Source organism: Pavona decussata, unplaced genomic scaffold, assembly GCF_977016875.1.
Source record: "Pavona decussata unplaced genomic scaffold, jaPavDecu1.1 SCAFFOLD_41, whole genome shotgun sequence".
Classification (NCBI taxonomy): domain Eukaryota; kingdom Metazoa; phylum Cnidaria; class Anthozoa; order Scleractinia; family Agariciidae; genus Pavona; species Pavona decussata.
Window position 1 is genome coordinate 961,813 of NW_028145463.1, and position 27,613 is coordinate 989,425.

Below are 27,613 nucleotides of genomic sequence, written 5' to 3' on the forward strand. Positions count from 1 at the left end.
GCCAATGAATGTGCGAGAAATTTGACGGTTGCTGTAAAGTATTCATTAGACTCTCAGCCGCTATTCCAACCTTTGGCTTTCTCAAATCATCCACCTTCTTGAACTCCTACAATCTTAAACAACCACCCCCTCCCCCTCAGGCTGAGGAACGAAATAGCAGCCCAAGCTGCATTGTACACGTTTATCGAAACCCATTTCCCATATAGTGCGGGTTTTTTTTGTTGCGTGTCGTAAAACTAAAAGCAAAGTCGATCAATCGCAGCAGACGTAAACAGCGCAATAAACCAATCAAAATTTGTAGCAAATACATCATGTGACGGGCGTCAAAAGGCGGGAAAACGCGTCCGAGAAAATCACGATTGGATTTGGTTTGGCTCCTATAAAGCGTTTTCATTCACGTGACTACCGGCCATATTGGTTTACTGAAACAAAAGAAAGTATTTGCATAAAAATAGAGTTTAACTCCCAGAGGTTTAGTTTGGGACACCAACATGGCCGCCATTTCTTTGTTTTGGGACACCAACATGGCCGCCGTGACGTCATGTGAAAACACTCTATTGGTTGATGAAATGGCGCGAACTTTGACAACCAATCACAGAGCGTAATAAATCAAAACCAAAAGAAAACGCAAAATTACTCTCAATACTCAGTTAAAACCCGCTGTATTTGCGTAACGCTATACAGCAAGTGAAGGACTGGCTGCCAATAACATTTCTGGTGTGCAGACGTGTACGAACGTTTATCAATACATTGTTTCACAAACGCCCTTGGTCGAATTTTACTTATCAATCACTTTTAATTATTGCAGTCCTGATGAAAAGATTGAACTCAGCAGTGAGAAAGACCCGTCTAAGCCATTTGTGGGGCTTGCTTTCAAACTTGAGGTAAGGCAAATTGTCATTAGAGCGGTTTTTTTTTTTGAGTGCGTAAAACCAAAACCAAAGTAATTACTCTGGCCAATCGCAACAGATGTAAACAACACAACGAGCCAATCGGAATTCGAAGCAAATACATGTAACTGGCGCCAAGCGCGGGAAAACGCGTGCGGCCAAAACACGATTGGTTTTGGTTTGGATTCCCATTGGTTGAGAAAGTGGCGCGAGTTTTGTTAACCAATCACACAGAGCGTACGGTAGTAATGCAAAACCAAAGCAAACGCGAAATTTCTTTCGACAGCTCAATTGAAGACCGCTCTAAGGGCCTCTTCATATGATCCCGGCTGACCGGGCTAGCCCGCTTACCGAGATCTCGCCTCATTCCTATTTCTTTTGTAAAAAATTCGATGTGTTCATATGAGAAGGCGGGCCAGCCCGGTTACCGAGATCTCGGTTTCAGCGACCGAGATCTCGGGAGTCCGGGACGAAAAATTTCTCATATGAACACGGTATCCCGGTTACCGGGATGAAGTCTATAACCAAACATTCGCGTCTTAGAACGGATATATTTGATTATTACGGCTCATTTCTGAGATGTTCTAGTCCAAAATAATTCCTTTTCGTAGTAGAGATAAGATATTATACTTTTAAGGTTTGTAGAACCGATAAAAATGAAAAATTCTTGCCGGGCTTGTTCGGTAAATGTCACGCTCAATTGACCGCGTCACCACTTTTCATCTCGGTAACCGGGATGAAATTTCCCATATGAACGGACTGCAAAATTCATCCCGCTTACCGAGCCATCCCGGTAACCGGGATCATATGAAGAGGCCCTAACTGTGGTAATGAAATTTTGTTTAGCATGACATCATCCAACACCACACAAGGTTTCCACAGCTTATTGTGGTTGGTACCCACTTGGTAGAGAGAGACTATGTGTAGAAAACTGAATTTTTTCTTTTCTTTCTTTCTTTTTTTAATTATCTTGACAGGCCGGGAGGTTTGGGCAGCTGACTTACCTCAGAGTGTACCAAGGCTCCTTGAAGCGTGGGGGCTTTATTGTGAATACGAGGACTGGAAAACGCGTCAAGGTCCCCAGGATTGTCAGAATGCACTCTGATACAATGGAGGTAAAGTAATCACATTAAGGGTTCATTTATGCGATAGATTTGGTCCGGGATGAGTTCATCTCTTATCTGGTCATTTTTGGCCTTGTTGCCGTTTTCATGGTCTCGTGTCAGGATGAGTTCGTGTAGGAATGCGTTCGTCCCTATCCTAAGCAGATCGGGGATAAAATATCACCCGGGTTGAAATACGACGACAATTTAATGTAAACAGTTTACAGTCTTTCCTAAAGGCTAATTACATTTATTAATATTATACTCTGTAGCTGAATTGGTCTGCGCTGAAAAGGAGCATTCTGATTGGCTCCCTGAGTGGTCCGAATTTTCCTATAAGGAACGCTAAAATGCAAAGTGTTTTAATTCTGACAAAATCAAAGCAAAAACGTACTAAATAAGCTTGTGAAGTGGGAACTGTTCATACCGTCATGCCGGAGTTTTTGCTTTCTTGTACTTTCTCTCGCTCTGCTTGATCACAAACAAGTTTTGCGCGGACTATTTTTCCGTGGCTCGGTCGCTGGCTTTATTGCACGAAGAAATTGGATCATGCATGGTCAGTAAAAATTGTTTTGTGGTCAGTGAAAAGTCGGGGAATTTTTAATATCTGAATGAGTGACAACTCTACTCGGAACGATAAACCTCCGTTATCGAGAATCTCCACTTTGACAGTGAAAATCCCCTGCCTCGGAATGAGGGAGGACCAAACCGTATCAGAGACCTCCGTTAGTAAATAATATCCACTTAATGTATGGCCCCGAGGGAAACAGTTAGTTTTGTTTTCCCGAGAGTCCTGATATTTCCTGAGACGAAGTCGAGTGAAAAATCGGGACTCGAGGGAAAACAAAATTATTAGTTTCCCGAAGGACCATACATTAGATGCTTTGTTATATATTTAGACTTTCCTTTCAACAATCACAGCAAAACAAACAAACAAACAAACAAACAAACAAACAACTGAGAGGGCAACAATTGCGGAATTGTATCCTGGTCTGGATACATTTGTTCGATCAGGGGCACGTGACCAAGAATCAACCAATCACAATGCTCGTTTTGTTGAGTGAAATTCTAGGTATATAACAAGAACTGTTGTTATACAGTTGAAGTTTTTCCCGCCAAAGCGCACGCATTCATTGCCTTGTTCATAGTCACATGACATCTAGCAATACAACTGTTTGCCGCTAAAAGTCCATGAGCCCGTAACATTGAGAAAACTATGACGTCAGAGGGTAACGGGAACTGTCACCCGTGAATGTTGACTATGGCGCTTGATCTATTAATGTTTTTGTTGTGCTATATAACAAATCACTTGATGACTGGTCTTGGGGAACCTGGGGATTCCCTCGAATCTTAATGTTTCCCTCGACGAAACAAAACGCAAAATTAACGCCTGTTCTACAGGCTAAGCTTAGCAAGCCAAGTAACAAAAACACAAAATGCAATTCAAAGTCTTGGTAGCTTAAGCCAAGCCTGTGCTCAACAAAAACTTTTGAGTTGATTCTCTGTTTTTACATTTGCTTCATTTTAGGATGTACAACAAGCTAACTCTGGCGACATTTGTGCTTTGTTTGGAGTCGAGTGTGCCTCAGGGGACACGTTCACTGTAGATGGAGGCAAATCAGTTTCAATGGTAACATGCAATTTCTCTTTCTATTAATATTCCTTTTGATCTACCAAAGGGGTAATACCCGCTACTGATGTGGCCTTAGCGCCCATTACAGTGAATACATGTTAGCAACGCACGCATGTGCGGTAGCTTGTGACTTTGTGATTCTTAGTCACACATCTCGCAAGTGTTACGCTTGTTCATCTTTTTTAATCCAGTTCAGAAGTGATCAGTGGTGAAAGCATAAAATAGAAAATATTCTATTAGTGAATGGTCAGGTTGACACTCGTTTCCATCTGTCTTCGCTCTGGAGTTATGGCCATTTTTCCAGTTATGACAAACGAAAGTTTCTTTTTAAACCGTATTTAGAAACAAACCAATCCTAGTCGTCTAAAAGCAAAAAATTATATCAATATTCTGACGCCAAAATAAACACCATTGCCGTTTTGTAGGAGAAAATCCATTGGAAAGAAGCGCCATTTTAACGTTACATTCCGCTTACAATACAAATGTTGTACTATAATTGATTGAAGTCGCAGGTTTCTTTCAAGAGACTGTCAGCTGGTGTACATGCGCAGTAGAGTCCGGTTGTGACTAATTTGCATACAACTCGTCTCGGGATTTTTGCTTTTCCGCCATTGCAAAAGCTTCCAAAAATATCGCAACAAATACCTTCTGTAATTACTGAAGAACGTTTATAATAAAAAATTAAAAAATTCGGCCACCTTTTCCGAAGATGAACGTCATTCAAACAGACGAAAACAGCTTCCTGAACTCTCCGACGGTATTTAGTATTTGGAAAAGTTGGGCCAAGGATTTCAAAGTGCTTCTCTCAACGCGCGCATGCACAATGGGAGACATAGTCCCTTTAACTTCTCACGATGCGAAAGAAAGAACTCGAAATTTGATGCATGTGCGTCTTCTTTTTCGTAGGAGCCCATTTTTGTTCCCGATCCAGTTATTTCATTGGCCGTGGAAGCACAGAACAAGGTGAATACTGACATTAGAGAAACTTAGAATTACGTTTAAGGCAAACGTCAACGGCAGAAACAACCAAATCACCGTGTTTATCCTACAATAGTTTGCCGCTCGCTATTTTCAGTTCTCAGTAAAAGTGAGTGGTTTTGCGTTAGCATCAAAGGTCAGAATTATGTTGCACTATTCTCATTTATGTCCTATTTTTTTTTTCAAGAAAACATAAACGCGAATCTCACGTTTGCCGTTAACGCGATTCCAATTCTCTTCATTGTAAATTGTAACTTCACGGTTTAAAGGGGCTAGGTGAGTTGGCCGTGTCAACAGTTTAATGGCCCAACTCCCACGAGTCTCCTGGAACTCAGTTATAGAGCATCGCCGAAACTTGTAATCGTAAGTTCAAAGGTTCGGCTCTTGTTGGGGGACTTCGGATTCTCTTTTTCCGTGTATACCTTTCACAAGAAATTACAAGCTGGTCGCTGTTGGAGTTAAAATAGCAGTGCAAACGCTTTTCAATCGATTAACTCTTTAATAATCCCCTATTACCGTTAACCCTCTGTGAGACAACCGCGCCCAACGCTTTACCTGGAACGGAACATTGTTTGGGTGTTTTATGATACAGCGAACTTGGAAACATGACAATGAGCAATCATTTCAGTCTTTACTTTAAAAGACCGGAGGAAGGCTTTTAGGTGGCGAGCTTACACTGTACATTTTCGCTGTGTAAGGTGGCTCTCACTTTCTGAGTCAAACCCTTACCACCCAGTTGCCACTCAATAAATGAACACTGTCTTACAGCACTTTCCTGTGGCGCTGTTTATTATGCTGTACAAGGTGATTCTATTTTTTTAGTCTGTCGATGAAATCCTAAAGTGTGACCATTCAAATGAAAGCTACTGAGCAGTACTTTCCTGTGGTGCTGTTTATTGTGCTGTACAAGGTGGTTCTATATTTTTGGGTCTGTGGATGAAATCCTTAAGTGTGGCCATTCAAATGAAAGCTACTGAGCAGCACTTTCCTGTGGTGCTGTTTATTATGCTATACAAGGCGATTCTATCTTTTGAGTCTGTGGATGAAATCCTAAAGTGTGACCATTCAAATGAAAGCTACTGAGTAGTACTTTCCTGTGGTGCTGTTTATTATGCTGTACAAGGTGGTTCTATCTTTTGAGTCTGTGGATGAAATCGTAAAGTGTGACCATTCAAATGAAAGCTACTGAGCAGTACTTTCCTGTGGCGCTGTTTATTATGCTGTACAGGGTGGTTCTATCTTTTGAGTCTGTGGATGAAATCGTAAAGTGTGACCATTCAAATGAAAGCTACTGAGCAGCACTTTCCTGTGGTGCTGTTTATTATGCTGTACAAGGTGGTTCTATCTTTTGAGTCTGTGGATGAAATCGTAAAGTGTGACCATTCAAATGAAAGCTACTGAGTAGTACTTTCCTGTGGTGCTGTTTATTATGCTGTACAAGGTGATTCTATCTTTTGGGTCTGTGGATGAAATCCTTAAGTGTGACCATTCAAATGAAAGCTACTGAGCAGCACTTTCCTGTGGTGCTGTTTATTACGCTGTACAAGGTGGTTCTAAATCTTGATTTTGTCCGTTTAACTGAAAGCTACTGAGCAGCACTTTCCTGTGGTGATGTTTATCATGTTGTACAAGGCGGTTTTAACTTTTGAGTCCGTGGATGAAATCCTGAACTGTGATCATTCGTTCCGTACGATTCTTTTTTAAACTCATCGACATCGCTGTAGTATATACATTGTAATTAGAAACTGAATCATTGTATAATGCAATTCAAGGGATTTGATTGGCTTAGCGCCTATGGTATATGAGCCATTATACCATGTGCGAGAAATAGCGACCATAAATTGCCTTCTGGTTGTTCTTGCAAAGCGAAATCAGCAAGATCTAGCAATATTTCTTGATTGTTTTTAATAAAACAATTATCCCACCGTCAAAAATAAGATTTTAAGATATGGTTTTTCTCACGAAACCATTCATAAAATGTACGAATTACCTTTCCAGATCAAAAACGACATTGCAATAACAATGTTCCAATATAAGATTATCCACAACATTCTTGCAACCAAAGTAAATCTGTTTAGAGCCAAAATTTGTGACAACAATGTATGCCCTCAATGCTTAACTGATAAAAAAAAGATACACACTCCTTAGATCATATGTTCTTACATTGCCCCTCTGCTATTGCCTTTTGGAAGACTTTTCAAAGCTGGTGGGCCAACAAAACAAAACAATTCCTCACATTATCAAATAGTATGATTCTCTATGGGGTTTTTGAAAATATAGAACACAGATATGCGTTAAAAAAATCGAGAGTTTAATTGCCAAATTCTCAATATACTGCAGCCGCCTAAACGACGTAAAACTCTCTTTTGACAGTTTTCTCACACTTCTACGTGAAAAACTGAACATTCAAAAACAAATAGCTATCGGAAATAAGACTATTACCACCTTTCAAAATACTTTTAAATACTTGTCACGTTTTCTTTGTTGTTTTGTTTTTGTTTTTGTTGTTGTTGTTTTTTTGCTTTCTAAGTTATTGTTGTTATTTCTTTTGTGTAAATGGCAATTTGTGCAAGTTCAATCATTTACCATCAAATCTAAAAAAGGAAAAAAAAGCATATCTTGTAACCTAGACACAAAGAAATTGTATTAATATTCGAAAACTGTTGATAGTATTGATTGATAATATAATTAGAAAATGTTGTGAATGTTTGTACTTTGCATTAAAAAAAACTTATTCCACTCTCGCTTGTTGGATATGAGATGATTATAGCCAACTCGGCGCTACGCTCCTCATTGGCTATCTATCATCTCATATCCAACACGCGCGAATGGAATAATTGTTAATTATAAGAACCTTACGATTTACGTCATTTACGTCTAAAAGTCACGTGACTGCGATCCTGCCGTCCCGTTTGAGGTTTGAGGTTCAGTTAATGTTTTCAGTGTTAAGGACACTGTCTAGAGGTAAGTGAATTACGGCAGAGTTTTTCACTTGTTTTAAAACTATAAACCACGTTTATAAGTCAAATTTACCTTAAAGAGTTTTCTCGATGAATGAAAAGAGTTCCTTATAGTGGTTGTGTCGAATAAGGACAAATTTAAAGTCGGAACAGCTTTCTCGATACCAGAACAGCTTCCTCGATACTATCCTCCGCGCATCCGCCATCTTGTTTCCTACGAGTATCCAATAATACATGGGAGAAAGTCATCCTCAGTCGTACGCCGAACTCCGAACGACGTTTGCGGTTTGCGGTTTAAGAGGAAACTCACAACCTTAACGCCTCTGTTATAACCTTTCACCCAAACCCCGCAATTTGGATATGTCTGGGTTCCAAGTAAGGCAGCGTGACGATTCATGATCTTCCATTTTCGCAGATCATGTACAGATCTTGTCGATTGCCTTTCGCAATAGTATTGTGGGGACTCCTGCGGGAATCGTAGTTGACTTTGTTTCTTTATCGTATGCCTTTGCATCTTTAACTGCCCAGCTTATGTGAGAATGCCCCGAGAGAGTGGCTATTTTCCCCATGTGCCAATTATTGTCGACAATATTGAAAATTTCAACTACAGCTCCGCCGGGCGTCATAAAGATGGGAAACGCATGCGCACATCCGTGCATTCCAAAGAAAATGTCAGCCGACGCAACTAGTTCCAGCTGGTTTTTCAAAGGCAGCCTGTCTAGTTGGGTAGCGGTGACAGTAATGTTCGGAAAGCTTTCATTCATTTCTTTTAATACTTCTTTCTCGTTGGCAATTTTCCGGTCGACTGTGCCGTCCAGATTCCTGGGGTGACTGTGGTAGTCTCTCCTGAAGTTAACTAGAACGTGGATTTTGTGCCGGCTGCAGTTTCGGTCAGAATTCATGGTTGATGGAATGCCAAACCGCTGTAGTACAAAATGCCTGAAAGGTTGAATGTGCTCGAAGGACTGAAGCGTTCTGTTAAGCAGAGGACTGTTTATACGCGGGTAGCGCCATACAAGATTTTCTAGCACAACGCCACTTGACTCTGTTAACATGCGATCGACACCGAGTTTTATTAGCCTGTGAAACGTCACGCTCCAAAAGGGATCCAGTGGTGTGGGTGGGTGTGCATCCATGAGAATTATATTAAGCTTCTCTGGGTCCACTCCCAAAATTTTCGCCGTGATATAGATGTCTAGCAGATCAATGACTGTCCAGTACACATTGGCGTATTCGATCCTTTGAATTGCCAGGTACTGACCGGCATGAAATGTCTGATTCACTCCCTGGAGCCGGGAAAGCGAAGGATTTGTAGCCTCAAAAGCTAGAACCCAAGAGTCTAACGCATCTCGTGTTTTTGCTCGGTGTAGCTTGTCCTTAGCCTCGTCAGTATCCTCACCACAGTACAAGGTAAAGAAGCCTTTCTCCAACCTGAAAAATTCGTCCTCCTCTTTGGGATATGCTAACTGGGTTTCAAGAACTTTCGCTCTGGCAAGCTTTGGTCGAATAGTGATGTTTTTGAAGAGCACTATCCCGTCATGCACTTCACTTATTTTGTTTGTGCATGATCCTTTCGCAGGCAATTCCAAAGCGAGGCTTCTATTGACTGCTCTCTTTGGAGTTGTCGAGGAACTGAACTTCTGAAGTTTTGCAGTCAAAATATCCGAAGGCGTTGTCTTCAGGTTTACAACAACAGTTGAAGCAGACGTGGTTGTCTGTTCATTGATGTTCCCCGATGCTTGGAAATTTATTTTAGGCGTTTCAGTCAAACTCCACGAAGTTTTGAATAAGTACTGATTGGCAAAAAACATTGCCAATACGATGACAAGTACCAAAAGCAATTTGGAGCGCTTGATGAGTCTTGATGAAATGAAAGGTGCGCGAAGACGAACCATTATTCTTTGACTCTGGTATAAGTGTCCGACCTAAACGAAAAACACAACAACAACAACAAAAAAGGCCTATTAGTATGCACGCACTGCATTTAAAGATTTAGAAAACGATTGTTGCATAAAGCATGTTTCCACTTAATGAAATAGAGGGACACGTTTAATAACCCTTTAGCCCCTAATTAATATCAAAGAACAAATTCTCCTATCTTGTCCCCGTATTTTTCTTATAAAAGTACTGAGGAGAAGGTTTTGAAATATCAGGAAAATTCACCTTTGGTGATCATATCCTTAATTCTCATGACCTCAGAGGTTGAATAAGCATTGATATTACGAGGAGAAATTTGATGCTGAACACTGTTAGGATGAAAGGGTTAAAGCTTTGGCTGTGAGATTGGTGAGGCACACGCGTGGAGGGAAAGAAACTAATTCGAAAAATTCGATATCTTATGATTTGGGAACTAATTGCTAAATCCGATATCTTATGATTTCGGAAAATTTTAATCCATCCGAGGAAGGCATTTGACGCTATAGATCATGCCATCCTTGTTAAGAAGACTGTAAACGAACTGGTGCGCACGTACAGAGGCATTTGAATTTTCGTGACTATTTGAAGTTTCGTGTGCAAAGTCACGCGTACTTTTGTCGCGTGTGCGAGAAGTTTTGGTGAGACGCATTTTTCGGATTTTCGTGAATTTTGTTCGTGAACCGCGTTACCGTTTTGGGGTTGTTTATTTGGCCGATTACCCTGCTTGTTTTTTAGAAGAGCTTTCCGCAACCGCTTGCGAACAATCCTCTTAAACAATCTGGAGCACCATGGTATTAATGGTATCGAACTCGATTGGTTCGAGAGTTATCTTCCAAATAGGCTGATTTAGCAACAGAACGGGAAGTCATTTGAGGACGCGAGAGCTCGCGGAATAGTCTGGACGCTAGTCTATTCGACTATTTAACAATTAGACGACGAGCTCGAGGTTTCTATCGGCAGCCAACTATCAAAGGCAATAGAAACCGAGAGCGAGCCGTCTAATTGTTTTAGCATACCTCAGTGATCGATCTATGAAGCAAAGAAATCTTTTTATTTCATAAATTTTGATATGTTTGTGCAATGATACATGCTAAATCGCGCGCGCTCTGACAAACTGCCGTCTATCGATCGTTAGCATACCTCAGTGACCGACTATCGCGTAACGCGCAATCTGATTGGCTACACGGGTGCCGTCTATCGATCGATAGATGGCAGTTTGTCAGAGCGCGCGCGATTTAGCATGCATCATTGCACAAACATATCAAAATTTATGAAATAAAAAGATTTTTTTGCTTCATAGATCGATCACTGGGGTATGCTAAAACAATTAGACGGCTCGCTCTCGGTTTCTATCGCCTTTCAAAGTTGGCTCGGGGCTTCGCCCCTCGCCAACTATCAGCCGATAGAAACCTCGAGCTCGCCGTCTAATTGTTAAATAGACGGCACCCGTGTGGCCAATCAGATTGCGCGTTACGCCATAGTCGGTCACTGAGGTATGCTAATTAAATATGGGTATTTTTGATGCGCGCGCCGTTGTCAACTGACGTTCCCGATCTGTTGCTAAATCAGCCTATTTGGAAGATACGCGCCAATTCGTCTCCTGTGGCGATGAAAAGTCAACTCAAAGGACAGTCAGGTTACCTACGGTCTCCCACAAGGGTCAGTCTTTGGGCCTACTTTATGGTTTCTCTGAAGCATGTTAGAACACTGATGTGGTACTGTATGTTGACGTACTCAGATTCGCGCAAGCTTAAAGGACATCACTCTAGTTGAACGTTGTGTCCACCAAGATCTTATCAATATTAGCAAATGGTGCGGGCAAAACAGCTTACCTTATTATAGGAAATTAGCGCTTCATGAAATTAGCGCGAATTTTAAAAATTCGCGTTAATTTAAGTCGCGTTAATTTTTGTTAACGTTAATTTCCGCGTCATTAGTTTAAGTGGCGCGTTAACTTCTGCGACCTCTATTTCCATAATTTTCGCCCCAAATTCTCGATTCACTCCAAAACGAAAAAGCATTGTTTTATCAGGGTGGAATCTGCTGGTATCATAGACACTGCATGTGAAGTACGCTCAAAGTGGCTAGATTCCTTCGCTTAACCCCTTTGTTAAGGGACAATTCCACGAACATTGTTTGCATTTCGGATTTTTATGTTAAAATAATTTTTTTTCCTGTTGTCTCAACAAATTCGTTTTCTTTTGTGTAAGTCGCGTTAATTTCCCTCACTTTGAAATTTTAGCACTTCTTTCGCGTTAATTTCCTTTATTGGGAAGTAATTTTTCCTTCAATTTGCGTTAATTTAAGTCGCGTTAATTTCAAAATCCGTTAATTAACACTAGCGTTAATCAACAATTAGACGGCGAGCTCGAGGTTTATATCGGCTGATAGTTGGCGAGGGGCGAAGCCCCGAGCCAACTATCAGCCGATATAAACCGAGAGCGAGCCATCTAATTGTTTAACATACCTCAGTGATCGATCTATGAAGCAAAAAATCTTTTTATTTCATATATTTAACAATTAGATTATGAGCTCAAGATTTCTATCGCGTGATAGTTGATGAGGGCGAAGCCCGAATCAGTTATCACGCATAGAAATCGAGAGCGAATAATCTAATTGTTTTAGTATAAATCTACTAGTCGTTCAAAACTAAAAAAGTAAATTATCTATTTCCTCATCGCAGACACTTCGAAAACGCAAAGAAGCGGGCGCCATTTTGTTGAAAATCGCTACTCACTATCTATCACAGAATAGATAGCGAGTAGCGTAGCCAATCAGAGAACGGCATTCGTGATAGAACACTAGTAGATTTATACTAATTTGATATATTTGTGTAATGATGCATGCTAAATGGCGCGCGCTCTGACAAACTGCCGTCTATTTAACAATTAGATTATGAGCTCGAGATTTCTATAGCGTGATAGTTGATGAGGGCGAAGCCCGAGTCAACTATCACGCATAGAAATCGAGAGCGAATAATCTAATTGTTTTAGTATAAAATCTACTAGTCGTTCAAAACTAAACAAGTAAATTATCTATTTCCTCATCGAAGACACCTCGAAAACGCGACGAAGCGGCCGCCATTTTGTTGAAAACCGCTACTCACTATCTATCACAGAATAGATAGCGAGTAGCGTAGCCAATCAGAGAACGGCATTCGTGATAGAACACTAGTAGATTTATACTAATGATCGATAGACGGCACCTGTGTAGCCAATCAGATTGCGCGTTACGCGATAGTCGGTCACTGAGGTATGCTAATTTCCTATGATAAGGTAGTTGGTAACCACAAGAAGGCGGTCGGATCGAGACATACCACAGCATACAGATCGTTTTAGACGGAAATCTCCTGAAACAGTCAAATAGCTCTAAATATTTTGGAGTGCATATTGACAACCGTCTTTTCTGGAATAAACTTATTTCTGAGATATCACGTAGAGTGTATCCTAAGCTGAAATTGATAATCAGGATCTCTTATCTTTCCTCGGCCGCAGTGTCTTGCTTAGGATATAGGTAAGTAAGTTAGTAACTTTATTTAAACTCGGGTCGATGAGGCTGATTAGGTCTCTAGCAATACAGTCATGCTTATATGCCGAGAAAAATATAAAAATATTTATATTTATATATATAAAAAAACATACATGATCAATTAATGACTAACATTCTAACTATATCAATAACTAAACAATAAACAGTCCTAAGTCTTAAGATTATTACAATGAATCATAGAAAACTGCACATCACAAATTTAGCTCTCTTACAGCATTCATAAATTTCTAAAGGATTGTCATTGAACGTAATTCATCCGATAAAGAATTCCACACTTTGGCACCAATAAAAGTTGTAGATTTGAAGTCAAAGTTTGTTGTTTTCTTACGTGGGACTACGAGCTTGTTGATACCTCTCAAGCTCTTTACATTATTACGTACCAGGAACAAGTCACTTATATATCCCGGTAACATACCGTTTGCAGCTTTAAAAATTAATATGGCAATGTCCTGTAGGCGACGATTGGACAAGCAGAATATCTTGCCCGTAATGGATTCTGGCTGTATAGTATGGGGTGACTGTGAGAAACAAAAAGCGCGCACTAAAATCAGGCGATACGCATAATTCTGGGGGCAAACCGCAAGACATGGACGCAAGAGATAAGATCTAAATTTAAGCTACTATCTCTAGCGAGTAGATGACGCTTCTTGAGATTGCAACTCGAGTATCGAATAATCAATAATAATCAATAACATAAACTACCCCCAACAACTGACGGGATATCTTGTGAAACGCTTGCAGTTATGTTACCGAAATTTTAAGGAAGCGCTCTCTATTAGACGTGATGTCAACTATAACATCAAAAATAGGCCAGTTAAGCTTCAGGCGTGCTAATTTACATAATGAAAAAAAAGGTGCTTGATGAGCACGAGAAACTACGGTGTCGAAGTTGACTTTCAAGAAGGGCATGAGTAGCTATGTTTTTGCTCGGGTAAATGTGCATTTTTGGTTTGGGTTCTTTATTGATAAGAATCTAATGATAAAATATAGCGAAAGAAGTTTCACGCTACGTTTCGATGACTCCATGTCATCATTTTCGAGTGAACAGAAATGAAATTGACAACTTAATATATACCGTGCAACGCGATATAACGTAAAATATACGTGTAAAGGAGACAAATTAAATAAATAGTTTTGCGCGTATGGAGTTTGATTGTGTGTTCAAGCATGGCCTTTTCCTCTTTATGAATAGCATTTCATAAATAAGACAGTCCAGTTTTCCGTTGCACTTCTTTAAAACGGAAAAGCTGTTGGTAAGGTCGCCAATGGTTTCCAGACCGTGGTCGTTCTTTAAGTGTTTGCCGATTGCCCCATAACGGTGCTCGTCAAAACGTTGGTGTAAATGTCGGCTGGTGTAGCCGACATACTCTGCATCACACAGATCACATTTATAGTTGTACACAACGCATTGTTGGCTAATTATAGGTGGTTTTGGCTCGCACATCTTGAGGTCTTCGCATATTTTGCCACTCTTGAACACAGGTTGAAGAGTGTGACCGATTCTGTTGCTTAGATCTGATAATTGTTTCTTCACTGCGTTCGAACGCAATAATAGATATATATTACGCAATAATCAATCCCTGGAAAGCGCTCAATAATCTCTCCAAAGGGCTGAATGAACCCTCGAAAAGGCTGAATTATCAATAGAGGGTTGTTGTTTGTTAACTTATCGTCAATTGTCTAAGAAGGCACAAGTACCTCCAAATGTACATTTTTATTGTTTATCGCCGACAGTGAATTCGTGACTTCGCTGCTATTTAAGATCGTCAAATGAGGTGGTTGGCCTGATTGGAGACGATGTAAGACATTATTCACCAAGAGTTCCCACGGTAAAGATGAATGCCTGCCAAACGATATTAAGCAACGAGAGGCTATGCTAATGTAAAATAAAGGCCTTACGCCCTGATATTTCGAGCACAAACTCTTCTTCGTAGGGATTGACAATAGCTAACAAATACTTTGTAAAAACGCACCCAATTAGAAGCCATGCCTTCTTGAAAAAGGTAAATTGTATAAAATCATCTTACAAAATGCTGTACTCACCAATATGTAAGCATATCCTCCATGCGAGAAATAACTCCCAACGCTACGAAAAGTGACAGGTTTCAAGAGCCAAGAGTAACCGAAAGTCTACCGACGAATCAATCAGACATGATATCGTGACGATCGTCAAAGGTACGTTGACGTTCGCATGTCTTTGATGTTCGCATGTCGTTGATTAATATTCTTTTGTTGTGCGGCTTCGGTTAACGGAAACACAACAACAATGACAACAACAATTTATTTACAAATTCTGATGATATAAGCTGCTTCTCCCGCAAATAGCGACAAAGCTAGTCGAGGCGGGACAAGAGGAGCACGAGAAAATTATGGGAAAAAAATTACAATAAATTACAAAACATGCTAGAAAACCGAAAAAATAAACTTAACTTAACGTAACAACGCATGGCGTCGAACCTATATTACCCTTGATTTACGGTGCGGTCGTGCCATCAACTGTGACTTAATCTACATGAGTCACGATAAAAGCAAGACCTCAAATTTGTCATGAGAAAAGGAACTTGAACTGGTTCAGGAAGCTTGTCGGTTTATTCTATTGCATACTGAGCTTCATTAATGACCAGGCTCTTTACTTTATTTCACTCTTCTCTTTTTTTTGGCTAAAATGAAGCTGGTAGATGTGGAATTAAGGATCAGTGGACCGAAGCGTAACCTGGTCAAGCGTTTCAAAGCACAAAAGCATAGAAGCTGTTCTTTTTTCGTCTGTTAATTTTAAATCTCTCCTTTTTGCGATCTCCTTGCTGAACGCTGCAAGCATTTTGTTCTGTTTTGCGATGGTAAGCGGATGGAAATAAGTCTGTCCTTATCATGTAAATCAAAATGTAGGTTAGAGACCAAGCGTGACGTCAAGATGGTTGTCCAAAGTTCAGACCATGGACAATGTAGGCATTTCTTGTGGTATTGCGGTAAAACGCCCACAAACAGACTGAAACGTTCACTTATTTCAAATTTATTTTTTTTACTTCTCAAGTTTCGCCTAGTTTTGTAATTTACTCGCTCTGTTTTTTGGCTTATATTTGCATATGTTTTCAGTCAGAATATGTTGGTCCATTCACTTTCACTTGGAGGCCGAACGTGTTGTAAAAATGTTTTTTTTTTCTGATTGACGTCACTTTGCGATTGGCAGAAATGGCGAGTTTGCCGTCTCGTGAATCTTTCTGTACTTGCGAAACTCTAAATTCTGCGAGACTTCGAAACTTGTTTTAGCACTTTCTTTAAGCCGCTGTAGTCCTAGTTCCAAGTTAATTTAAGATGTTCCGTTTTCCATGATTTCATCGTTATCTAACCCATCTGTGTCTTCTGTGGTTTTATACTTGAGCCATGTAATGAATGCTCATTGTCCAAGACGTGACATGCATACGCGAACAGTTGCAATTTAAATAACACGGGATCATTGAGCATGCGCGCGAAAAAATGGAAGTCGCTACAAACACGCAATACAAGAACGACCCCAATATATTTAACAATTATTCCACGAGTGCGTGTTGGATATGAGATGACAGATAGCCAACGAGGCGCGTAGCGCCGAGATGGCTATAATCATCTCATATCCAACAAGCGCGAGTGGAATAGTTGTTTTATTAAAAACAATCAAGTAATATTGGTAGGCCTTGCTGATTTCCTTTTCAAGAGCAACCAGAAAACAATTTATGGTCGCTACTTCTCGGGCATGGTATAATGGCTCATATACCATGGCCGCTCAGCCAATCAAAACCCTGGAATCGCATTATACAATGATCTAGTTTTTAATAATTAACAATAATTATTATTCCACTCGCGCTCGTTGGATATGAGATGATTAACAGCCAACTAACTCGGCGTTATAAAAACAATCGCGGAGCCAGCTATATAACAAGGTCTGTTAAAACAACTGTAGTCTGTGCGGCCTATACAGACAGGTAAAGTGGTAGTCAGACCGTTTGCATCTCTCTTAAACGGTCGGGGCCTCTGATGCTTTGACGAGCCGTACGTTCTGTACAAAGTGTAAGAGTGGGCGATCTACGAACCGTACGGATCGTAAAGCTGCTTTTACAGAGCATATCTGCAGTTTGTCTATATTGGACAACCCTGACATACGCTGCAGGGCTCATTCTTTGCGGATCCATCATTATTTTGTGTCGTTAGTGCTAGTGGCGCAACATTCATTGTAATTCTTAATAAAACTGGACTAGTATTCGTTTCCACTGAAGCAAATATATTCCTTCAATTATCTCAATTTTAGTCGAGTTATCAAATTTAGTAACAATAATTTAACGCAATCCTTGTGAGACACTCCCCTAACATCAGTGAATGAGCAAAATGTTCGAATATTTAGGCTCTGTAGGGTGCCGTTTATTTCAAGCCTTTAAAAGGGTGTCAGTGTGTCAAAGCAATTCAATGGAAGCGCCTCCCAATGTTAAGTGACTTGTCTAATGAAGCACAATTTATAAATCAGGTTTTAGCACTTAGTCCAAATACACAGGAAGAACCAATTTTTTCAAGTTTGCAATCCATTTGCATCCTAGCCATCCGAAGCAAAAGATAACAAATACTAGTTTATGTATACTCGTAGGATAACTGTTAACAATATTGAACCATTATTTTAACATTTCCATCGATACAAAGATGTCTTTTCGCTATTGAAAAGCACACCAAAAATCGGTGACACTGCCTCTTAAAAACGAATCATAGCAAAAAACATGTTTGGAAAGCGCGCCCGCCGATCGAAGCGAAGTTCAATTAAATTTGACTCATCCTAGAGCGAAAAATACTTTGAACGCTTATAGGTTTTTAATATTCGTGCAAACGCCACCAAACTTGATGACTTTTTCAGAACATGCTACCTAACTAAGTTTGACTGTCATAGCTCTAACTTACTTGGAGGTATTGAGAAGGGATACGCAGTGAGGCAAATGACTGAGGGCCAAGTACCTTCGATCTTTGCAGAAAAATCCCTCCCTCTTCCCGATTTTTCAAGCAAGATCGAAGGGAACTCAGCTCGCGGGGTTAGGCTTTTCAAAGTAACGCTAAAACTATCTGACACTTCCTCTTATATGAAGTACATTATTAATATTATTGTTATTATTATTATTATTATTATTATTATTATTATTATTATTATTATTATTATTATTATTATTATTATTATTATTATTATTATTATTATTATTATTATTTGTGATGAGAGGATTTCTAGACATTTAGTTTAATTTGCTTTGCTGATAAAAATATAAAAGCCAACGTAGAAAATATTAAGTTCCTTAGTTTCAAGTTCAGTAAACCGGAAACACAACCTGTAGTATTCATTTAGGCCTAAACGGTTCCTATAAGATCATAACTGTAATTGAGCGTTGAAGTGTTATTGTAACCTGCGCTAGCCTTTTGTTAAACTGTTATCCACCTGTGTAACTTTTGAAAGTAATTAATGTTTCAGAATAAGCTTAGATTTCATCCAATAGAATTTCAGAAGTGATTGTTGTATTCTGTAATCTGACTCGTTGGCAAATGATGTAATTCAAACGCTTTACTAGCTTAGGCTTAAATACAGGTGCTTTGTAAGATTTTCTTTGGTTAGTATTGTCAGTATTGTAAGTATTGTATTTATTCTTAATAGTGTAAGCAGTGTTCAATATTGTAATTATTGTGTTACGCAATTCACATTAGAAAAAAATGAACTTTTTTTCTTTGGTTGCATCCTTGGTTGAATCCTCGGTTATGTTTTGACTGTACGCGAGGTGATAGTTTTGGTATTAAACCCTACGTTGGAGCCAAGTTCTGTGTGGTTTTACTGTCTCAGAGAAATTCGCTTGCCGTAAGAGATCTCGGTCCTTCCGCAGCCAGCGAGTGTTCCCCAGGAGAAAGGCCTTTACCGAAGTGTTTTTGAAGAGTTTCCCCGTCCGTCCGTGTTTCCGTTTTGTGAGGGCAAAACCTGTTTTCCCACTGGTGAAAAGAAAACTGTTTTCACACTGGTGGAGGAGAGTGGCACTTACGGCAGAATTATCGGAGACGACTGGAACAACACAGAACAGGATGTAACCCCTTGGAGCGAGTAAACAAAGGACGCCCAAGTAAGTAAAGAAAGAGAGAGAGATTTGACAGTTTCATGTCGAAGTTATTCAGAAGGAAATTGAAGCCGTATAATTTGAGAAGCCAAAAACTATTGTACGGAACCAGTACACCTAAAAAGAAGGTTGACGTTGCTGTTGAATGCGATTTGCCCTTCGATGAGAGTAAAATAGCCCTAGAGTTACGACGCAAACCAAGAGCCGGAGTAGAGAATTGTTCCGGTAAATCCCCAGCCCGCCAAGAAAACGCTGATCGAGTTAATAAAACGAATCTGGAACCCGTCGATATCAGCGTCGAGCCCAGCCACGAAGAGGAAACCAGTTCAAGTGACGTGGCTACAGAGTTCCAGAGAGCCCATTGTTCGCGAGAAAAAGTTCGCGTTGGATTAGAGGTACAGGATATAAGCGATCCTGACGACTTTTGTAACGGAGAAAATTCAGAAAAAGGAAAACAAAAAGAGAAAGTAGAGGAGAACATTAAGGAAAACAATCACTCAGCAGGTGGCCAACAGGTACCAACAACCACAACACCTGTTTCTGGTGACCAGTTTACGGACAACGCCTTTGGAGCTGGTGGCCAACACATATCAGTGATAAATTCACCTTCTGATCTTTACGAACACTTTCCCCAAAGGTTAAACTACGAGGACAGCGAAGAAGAAGATCGACGCTGTGACGGACACTTGAGTTCGTTAGGGAAACAACATTCGAGTGATACTAGTGACTCTGACGACAGTTCAAGTGATAATAGCGGAGGAGAATCAAACCTATTTACACCGACCAAGGAGGAATCGATTATGCGTGAAACGCTACCAACAGGTATCATGCAAGCAGAACTGTTACAGCAAATGCAAGAGCAAATGGCCCACCTGCAACAAGAATTGAGAACTCAGCAACAGAAAAATCGGGAATTTCGCCAGAGGACTATCAATGTCATGGAACAAGCCCCAATTCCTGATTCGACTGGTTCCCAAAGGCCTGCTTCATTCCATGGTTTTGACTCTGAAGACATTAACCGTTGGCTGGATAAAGTAGAGAATTACTTAAAGTTACGACGAATAAACACAGTCCCACCGCACTGGCTGAACTTGTATTGAATCTTGCGGGACCTGCGGAAGACTTTTATTACTCCCTGGCCGAAGACAAGAAGGACACTTTTGTACACTTACGTGACGCTTTGAGAGAAAGATTTGCGAACGAGAACCAAAGCTGGATTGTTTGGCAAGCAATTACCACCCGTCAACAGGGACCTGTTGAGTCGCTTGACACGTATCTAAATGATTTAACTAACAAGTTTCGCAGAATAAAGATCTCGGACGCCGACAAGATGAGATATTTTGTGCAGGGATTAAGGGCCGACTTAAGGGAAACTGTTCTTCTTAAACAGCCAAAGAATTTTCAAGAGGCTGAAGAGATGGCTCGCCTCACAGCAGCAGTGAAAACTACCATGAACAATTCCAATGCAACTATGACGGCCCAGTTAAACCAGTTAACACAAACACTTAACACCATGGTAGCAGGTACCAACAGCTCAGTAAATAATCAACAACAAGCTATGCAAGCGCAAATGGACACCCTAACAAAGAAACTTGATAGCCTATTGTCTCCACCGACCAATCAGGACAAGGTTGCAGCTTATTCTGAGCCTGGAAAAGAAGAACAGATTATGAAACTTATCCGGGAACTGACTAATGAAATGAGAAGCCTAGACCGACGTGTGGATGCACGCCTTAATGGTATGGCTCAGTGGCGACAAGGGATACGAAACGATCGGGAACGATCAAGAGATGGACGACCTGTTTGTTTTTCTTGTGGCATGAGTGGTCACTATCAGAACAGTTGCCCACAACGAAGAAACCGTGATCGACAGCCGGCACCCAGGTACGCGTTGCCCACTCCTGATACAAGAATGCAATCGACGGGATTTCAGGCACGCCCGCGAGCCTTAACCCCACCACGACAACCGAACCATGTCGCTGCTTTTGACAATGAAAGTGATCCTTCATTGGGACAGTTCATGATGTCACAGTGCCCCACAGCCAATTTGAAGACGCGAGTGAACTCGACGGACCTGAATACCCCGGTGATTGGGATTATTACTACGATTACGAAACCAGACAGGAAGAGTACGACTGCTTGGATGCCTTTGACTTAGGGCCTAGTGAAGGAGAAACTATGCCACACTCAGCCGACTCCGCGCTGAGAGAGGGTCCCAAAGAGACATCGTACGAAACCAGACAGGAAGGGTACGACTGCTTGGATGACTTTGACCTTGGTCCTGGTGAAGGAGAAACTATTTCGCAATCAGCCGTCTCAGCGCTGACAGAAGGTCCGAAAGACACCTTGACCGCTGACCAGTTTCTACTGCCTTGTGACCAGTTTACCCAACCTTGGTTAACCCTGCTACCTACCGAGCCACCAACCACAGATTTTACATCAACCCCAGGGTTGCATAAATCAGATCAGACGCTCAAGAACAGCCACAGCCACTCTCCTTTCCAAGAGGATACGACTGACCAGCTAGATCCACCCCTATTTGGTTTTACCGCCGCTGTCAGACGAGGAATACTCGTCCCACGACGAAAGCGAGTGCGTGGCCGTGTTTGATCTACCAGCTCCAGTTCCATATCCATTGTGGCCTACAGACAGGCACACCCAGACTACCAACACTGGAGATTTAAGGCACCATGATAGTGATCCTCAGACCCCACCACCAGTAATGGTTGTGAAACTGCCTCCACAAGATGTCAAGCCGCCTCCCTATCCAGGGATCGAAGATGTCTGCTCGCCTAATTTATCAGACCCTTGGGAACTGCAGGAAATCGTGATTGAGCAACCCAGTCCCCGACCAGAGAAACCTAGCTTCGCAGAAGTAGTTTCCAGGGTACCTCCATCATTGCAGACAGATAGGACCATACAGTATTTGACAGCCAAAGGCGACAATTCGACACACACGCACACTGCTAAACAGGTGAAGGGAGGAAAAGACAGAACTGGATTCACCTGTGGAGGTGTTATCACAGAAAGCCCAGCCACCGTGAATCATGAGATTGAGACAAACGACTCAATTGACAACCCAGTTACAGTTACGGATGACAGAGGCACGTCCGTCAATGAAGTCCATCATGCAGACAGCAGTACTAAGCCAGCACAGACCCCCCAAACAGTTCCCAAGACAGTACAGGGAAACCGATCAAATTCCCTCAGTCCTGACACCGCACAGTCTACGAGAACTTTCAATAAGAACATAGGTGCCAGCTCCATCAGGATGAGCAAACCTCAAGATCTTACAGTTGAAGTTCGAATCAGCGGAAAGCCTACAGGTCGACAATACGACCAACAACCACGCCCGAGAATCCGAGATAGAAGACCAATTTGCTTCAAATGCAACAGTCCTGGTCATTATCAGTATAACTATCCTGAGAATGTTTATTACAGTAGCTACCACCAGCGTGATTTACCACAACAACAGCTCCCACAAGAATATCCAATCTCATCCCAGCCAGCTGCTCAGGCACCATCTGACAGCATTGCAGCTAATCCGAGAGAGAATCAGTGTTTCAATGGTTCCCGTTTAGCTGGAGGTAGTGAGACCCCAGTAGGCCCGGTACCACGGAAAAGGGTAACTTATGTGGGTGCGTTTAATACCTTTTCTGGAAAGAAGCATTTTCCGAGACACACCAATCGACCAAGGAACCAGACATACCACGCGAGAACGTTCCACCATCGCGATCAACCTTCCGGTAATCAGTTACCTGAGCCCTACAAGCACGTTTACAAAGAAGACATTAAAGTCACCGTTTCTTCGCCCACTGAAGGAGATCTAAAGAAAATCAACCGTCAAGTGACGATCATCAGCAAAGAAGAGCCCCTATCAGAACAAATACCTCAGATACAAACGTCCAACACTAGCAACAATGTCCAACAACCAGAGAGTAGCAGAATTTGTGAGTAGTAATGTGTTCCTAAGTGGAAGGTTACAAGGTCATCCAGTCGACTTACTCATAGACACTGGAGCATGTATTTCTTCTATAAATGAAAACCTTGTGAAGAAGATCTATGGTCGTGAGTACGCAGCAAAAATGACCGATGGGTTAGTTCCGTCTGTTAACGCAATCAGTGGCGACAGAGTACCTGTGTTAGGACAGATTGACATACCAGTGGAAATAAGTGGTGTTGTGTACCATAGTCAGTTCCACGTTATGCAAAACCTTCCTTTTGAGGCAATACTTGGATCAGATTTCTTAGTCGAGAAGGATGCTGTGATAGATTTGAAAAACAAGTGCGTTTCTCTAGTAGATAAGTCCTCGAAGCTCAAGAAAACGTCAGTCCCAAAGAGTGAACGTGTAATGGCCACCTACGTCTCTCGACCTTTCAAGAAGGCTAAACCCGCCAAATTGATGTCTGCTGTAAAGACCGACTTTGACGATCACAAGAAAGCTCAGCGACTAACTAATTTGCCAAAAAACACGACAGAGTGTAGAAGTGTACATGGGTCTCTCACCTCGTCGTTATGGCTGTTGTTCCTGGTTGTACTATATCTATGCGCAACTTCGCAAGCCAAGAGCCTAGAAAGAATGCGGCCAGTAAAGGAGACCAAGAGCTGCGAGTGTTACAGTGGTAACCGAATAGTATGCAACGCATCGGAAAACGTTTCTACGCATTCCCTTGAGCACGATAGCGAGTTGATAACCAGAATATTTGCCCACAACTGGCAAGATCCCTTTACCTCTGCGAAATTCCAGTCCAATTTTTCATGTTTACCTTTTGCACTAGCCTTAAGTGATCTGAGTCCAAGTGTAGGCAACCTAACTGGTGAGCTCCAGAAAGAAAGAACCCGAGCAGTAAGACAATTGTGTGTTGAAGAGATCCCGAAATCATTCGTTGCCAGTCATAAGTTATAAGAGTGTTCAAAGTACTGGAAACGTTTAAAGAAGATAAGGTTTAGGTGAGAAATGTTAGAGGAAATCAACAATGATTATTTGAAAGATTGGATGCACCAGTGTGCTAACAAGATTTTTTGACATTCGTACATTGTCAGAGTAAGTTATGCATGCGCAAGCCTTTTTTTTAATGAACCCCCGAGGCCGCTATATTAGCTCGGTTTATGCCGCGGTTCAGGCACAAAACCAAATACAAAATTTTAAAAAACCACAAAAAACAAAAACAAAAATTATAAAACCACTTCAAAACAAATCAAACAATTCACGTAACCAACCGTGTTCAAATTTTCATCGCTGCGCTTTTATCCAATTACTTGTTTTCTTTTTTCTTTTTTCTTTTTATTGCTCGACCCAGGAGGGTTTCGAGCTAAGGTGGGAGGAATGTGATGAGAGGATTTCTAGACATTTAGTTTAATTTGCTTTGCTGATAAAAATATAAAAGCCAACGTAGAAAATATTAAGTTCCTTAGTTTCAAGTTCAGTAAACCGTAAACACAACCTGTAGTATTCATTTAGGCCTAAACGGTTCCTATAAGATCATAACTGTAATTGAGCGTTGAAGTGTTATTGTAACCTGCGCTAGCCTTTTGTTAAACTGTTATCCACCTGTGTAACTTTTGAAAGTAATTAATGTTTCAGAATAAGCAATAGAATTTCAGAAGTGATTGTTGTATTCTGTAATCTGACTCGTTGGCAAATGATGTAATTCAAACGCTTTACTAGCTTAGGCTTAAATACAGGTGCTTTGTAAGATTTTCTTTGGTTGCATCCTTGGTTGAATCCTCGGTTATGTTTTGACTGTACGCGAGGTGATAGTTTTGGTATTAAACCCTACGTTGGAGCCAAGTTCTGTGTGGTTTTACTGTCTCAGAGAAATTCGCTTGCCGTAAGAGATCTTGGTCCTTCCCGCAGCCAGCGAGTGTTCCCCAGGAGAAAGGCCTTTACCGAAGTGTTTTTGAAGATTTTCCCCGTCCGTCCGTGTTTCCGTTTTGTGAAGGCAAAACCTGTTTTCCCACTGGTGATGAGAAAACTGTTTTCACATATTATTATTGTGTCAATAACAAAATGCTTGAATATGATTGGTTCTTAGCAGCCCATAGTTATAGCTTAATTTTGCTATGTAACTCCAAAACTGTCCGATTTGACCTGTCCGATTACTAGAAGCCTGTAATAGGACAGGTCAAATCGGACAGTTAAAGAACCAATGAAAATGAAGTAGCAAATGCCACTCTAGCCAATGAAATTCACTACATGGCACATGATAACCAATCAAAATCAATGAAAAAATTGTGACCAGGTAAGCTGTCCAGCTTCAACTGGAAAAGAAAAATGGAGGAAACTAACTGGTCGAGTGACTTTTATTACTAAATATTTCAAGACTGGGATTCTCGCATTTTGTTATTGGGACAATTAATTGGTAATAGGACTTGGTGTCGTACAATTCAGGGGTAATCAGGCTCGTAATTTGAAATCGGCCTCGCGCTACATGCTCAGCCGATTTGAAATTACTTGCTCGATTACTCCCTGAATTGTACTCCACTCAGTCCTATTACCATTACTTATTGTTATTATTATTATTATTATTATTATTATTATTATTATTATTATTATTATTATTATTATTATTATTATTATGCACAAATTTTGATTCAATCCCGTAATGATTCGATTTAGCGCCTTCCTTCTAATTTGTTTTTGTTAATAAGCGCCTCTATTTTGTTTCAATTCCGTCAGATTACGTTGAGCCGATAAACCGTCTTTCATTTTCCTTTAATTGTTCACATAATGCCGCTTAAGAGACGCTTCTCAGCTGGAATATTGCAATTCTAGCATCGAATGTAGATTTTTCTATATGATTACTTCATTCAAGCTGTTCGCTTGGCCGGGAATCGAAGTATCTGGCCGAAAAACATGCGCCTTTGATCGAAATTACATTCGCTTGAGTTTCCAATGTTTTCCTCACGGCTTCGAGAGACAAAAAATCACGAAAATTCAACCGCGCACTTAATGAAACAGCTGAGCAAATCGCATGGCGAGGCAGTTTTCTCAGTTTTTTCTTGCGGCAGGCTTGAGTTAAGTTCAAGTTGAGTTTGGGTTATAACAAGTTTGACTTACCGTTTCCGACGTATCTTTAACAAAACTCGGAAAATATTTTAGATACAAACGTTCGCCTTTAACGATTATCACGAACGAACGTTCCACGTTCGGCATGTATGTAGATTACGTATATATGGGTTATTCAGGAGTGCTCAACAGAGCTGATATGTAAAATATCCGTTACATAGGGTTGGCTGGGAATTCTTGGCGCTAACAAGAGTTGCGGGGAAACGGGTTTTCGGGGTGGAAATGATTTTTATAAAGTCCGTTCCTTGATGATTGTCCGGGACTCTACTTTGTGGAACACCCTTCCTAAAGCATACCAAGCTCTTCCCAATTTGGAAACTAAGAAAGACATTGGAAAACATCGATTTTCAAAAGAATCTTGACTTCTGACTTTTATTATGATGTATCGTTCTTTGTTTTCCTTTATTTCATTTAATTTCATTGATATCTTTTTTTTTTTTTACCGTCTGCGGTTTTATTATTTTAACCTTAGATATTTTAAATTTTCGTTTAGTATAGATTTTGTATTCGCGTATGATTGTCGCAGGTGCACATAAGTTAACCTGCGAAAACAAATAAAGTATGTACTTGTGTATATGTATGTATGACAAGCTGTTGACAGAAACGCCAGTGTTAGGCGCTTCGAAACAAAGGATTACTGTATCTAAATAAAACTTTGTGTAATTGCTAGGTGTTTGTCACTCTTTTACGGTATGTGATTTTAATTGTATCGTTGTAACCGTAAAAGCTTTACGCCTGGGTCATCAGATTTTCATCGTTATACCGGGAATATCGTTGAAACGAATATTGTTAAATCGGGATTCTGCTCCATACAATTTACTGTAACTTTTGCCGGGATACAGAATATTGATCTTTAAATCGGGAATATAGTTAAATCGACGCTCGTAAAATCGTGGTTCCACTGTAGTGTGATGCCAGGTTTCGTGCGAGTGCTTCTCCTCCTTCTCGTCTAACCGACCGAGAAACGAAACTTTCTGTGATTTCAGTGAAAGTGGAAATTCGTGATTTATTTAGGTGTTTAAAATGTTGCTTCCTTTCTTTCAGAACCCGTTTTAGCTGCCGTTGTACTGTATTAAGATTTGTAGGACATGGTGTTCAGTTGATCGGGATTTGCGACAATTCCTTGTTTTGTGTAGAAAGCCGGCAGATTTTAAAACTAAAAGAGATGTGGAGAGATACGGCGTGCATTCTCACTTCTCTTGTTGTCATCGTTTTATGCAAGGAGGACGCGCTTCATTTTTCCTTTTGATTTAAAATGTTTTTTAGTTGAGACCGTTGAAAAAAGGCACGATCGTAAAATGTCGGCCAAATATTCGTGGCGAAAAATTAATCAACAATTTGCCAGGTGTCTGTTATTACGCGTTACGCTATTGGTTGCAGCATTGAGAAACTGAGTAAAAGGCACGATTATC

General features: G+C 40.7%; 2 protein-coding genes across 4 annotated transcripts in view; one reads left to right on the top strand and one right to left on the bottom strand.

Annotated features, from left to right (window-relative positions):
* The window catches only part of LOC146482919 (elongation factor G, mitochondrial-like), a 66,431-nt gene that overhangs the window by 13,101 nt on the left and 25,717 nt on the right, over nucleotides 1-27,613 (top strand). Inside the window, exons 14-17 of the mRNA XM_085106553.1 lie at nucleotides 809-884; nucleotides 1,868-2,005; nucleotides 3,522-3,623; nucleotides 4,533-4,589. Of these exons, the coding sequence (XP_084962679.1) occupies nucleotides 809-884; nucleotides 1,868-2,005; nucleotides 3,522-3,623; nucleotides 4,533-4,589 (373 nt within the window). The remainder of the gene's footprint in view (nucleotides 1-808; nucleotides 885-1,867; nucleotides 2,006-3,521; nucleotides 3,624-4,532; nucleotides 4,590-27,613) is intronic.
* On the bottom strand, nucleotides 7,832-26,395 carry LOC146482920 (uncharacterized). Of its 3 annotated transcripts, none has more exons than XM_085106554.1 (2): nucleotides 26,193-26,395; nucleotides 7,832-9,489 (listed from the first exon to the last, which is right to left on the bottom strand). In XM_085106554.1, the coding sequence occupies exons 1-2, from the start codon at nucleotides 26,286-26,288 to the stop codon at nucleotides 7,981-7,983; spliced, it is 1,605 nt and encodes a 534-aa protein (XP_084962680.1). In that variant the 5' UTR covers nucleotides 26,289-26,395; the 3' UTR covers nucleotides 7,832-7,980. The 3 variants fall into 3 exon arrangements, with proteins under 3 accessions (XP_084962680.1, XP_084962681.1, XP_084962682.1); XM_085106555.1 differs by lacking the exon at nucleotides 26,193-26,395 and adding an exon at nucleotides 15,074-15,198; XM_085106556.1 differs by lacking the exon at nucleotides 26,193-26,395 and adding an exon at nucleotides 13,446-13,549.